Here is a 1,317-nt window from a genome sequence, read left to right as displayed (position 1 = left end):
AAGCATAGTGGCTTCAGCTTCTGTGGAGGCCTCAGGAAACTTACAATCATGGCAGAGGGTGAAGGGGAAGCAGGCACGTCTTACATGGTTGGAGCAGGAGGAAGGTGGGGGAAGGTGCTGTATACTTTTAAACCAGATCTTGTGAGAACTCAATCATGAGAACCACACTAAGGGGATGGTGCTAAACCATTCATGAGAAATCACCCCCATGATCTAGTCACCTCTCAGCCGGCCCCACCTCCAACATTGAGGATTACAATTCGACATGAGATTTGGGTGGGAACACAGATCCAAACCATACCAGTCACTCCTCAGATAATTTTTTTTTTTTTTTTTTGTAATTGTATTGCTCTGTGAAATCAAAAAAATCTGGGAATCATTGTTCTAACACCAATCCCAGAGGTCTGCTAATTCCTGATTTGCCTTGAATCCTTAAAGATGATGCCATTTCTACCCTGAGAACCCAGGCATTTGGCATTGATTTCCTGAAGGCAAAGACCTGAAGGGGGAACATCAGTCAAGAGATTCCTTGCTGCCTTCTGCCCCAGCTATCATTCTTGACCCCAAGAGCAATGATTGGAAAGTAAATGCCCTACTTCAGTCTTGTCTTTGACACTGACGGATGATTTTGGAATATTTGGAGTTGTGTGAATTTCTTCAGGCAACTAATAATAATGTAGTCTAAGTAACTGCCACAGGGTGCAGCTAATGTTCCCAAATGAATAAAGCAGTGAAAGAGAGCAGTCAATGAGCTTTTAGACCCAATGCTTTTGATGGGTTCACCATATTTCTTCCTACTCCAGTAAGGTTGGTCATGTTTATGATGCAGGTTACATCGCTGGATTTGTAGACCTGGAGGTGAGCAACAGACCAGACCTCTATGATGTGTTTGTGAATCTGGCAGAGAGTGAGATTACCATTGCTCCCCTTGCAAAAGGTTTGTTCTCTGTTCTGTTCTTGATACAAGATATAAGCCAAACAGTTGCACATTTTTAGGCTGATTCTCTAAAACTAGTATTTGAGGGCTGGCTTACCCACTCTGCTGAAGATGGATATTTCCGTGTCTAGAACACAACATTTATTCCTGCAGACATAGACATATGAGCAGAACATCCCGGGTGCTTACAAAGCAAAGTATATGCTAAGAAGTTAAATAGTCTGTTCATCTTGTTTCACCACTTTTGTGTTTAAACAAGGTGTATTATCTATTGCCACGTAACAAATTACTTCAGAACTTAGCGGTTTATTTTCTTAATTTTGAAATGTCTCTGAGTCATACAGAACTTGGTGGTTTAAAGCAACAAATATTCCTTTCTT

At 41.4% G+C, this 1,317-nt stretch overlaps 1 protein-coding gene across 3 annotated transcripts in view; it reads left to right on the top strand.

Annotated features, from left to right (window-relative positions):
- FAM45A (family with sequence similarity 45, member A) overlaps positions 1–1,317 on the top strand; it is a 40,580-nt gene that overhangs the window by 31,998 nt on the left and 7,265 nt on the right. For all 3 annotated transcript variants that reach the window (XM_012001099.1, XM_012001100.1, XM_012001101.1), the window contains one exon: positions 830–937. In XM_012001099.1, coding sequence (XP_011856489.1) covers positions 830–937 — 108 coding nt within the window. The remainder of the gene's footprint in view (positions 1–829; positions 938–1,317) is intronic.

The sequence above is a fragment of the Mandrillus leucophaeus genome, unplaced genomic scaffold, assembly GCF_000951045.1.
Source record: "Mandrillus leucophaeus isolate KB7577 unplaced genomic scaffold, Mleu.le_1.0 Scaffold65, whole genome shotgun sequence".
Taxonomy (NCBI): Eukaryota; Metazoa; Chordata; class Mammalia; order Primates; family Cercopithecidae; genus Mandrillus; species Mandrillus leucophaeus.
This window is presented reverse-complemented; position numbering and strand designations above follow the sequence as displayed.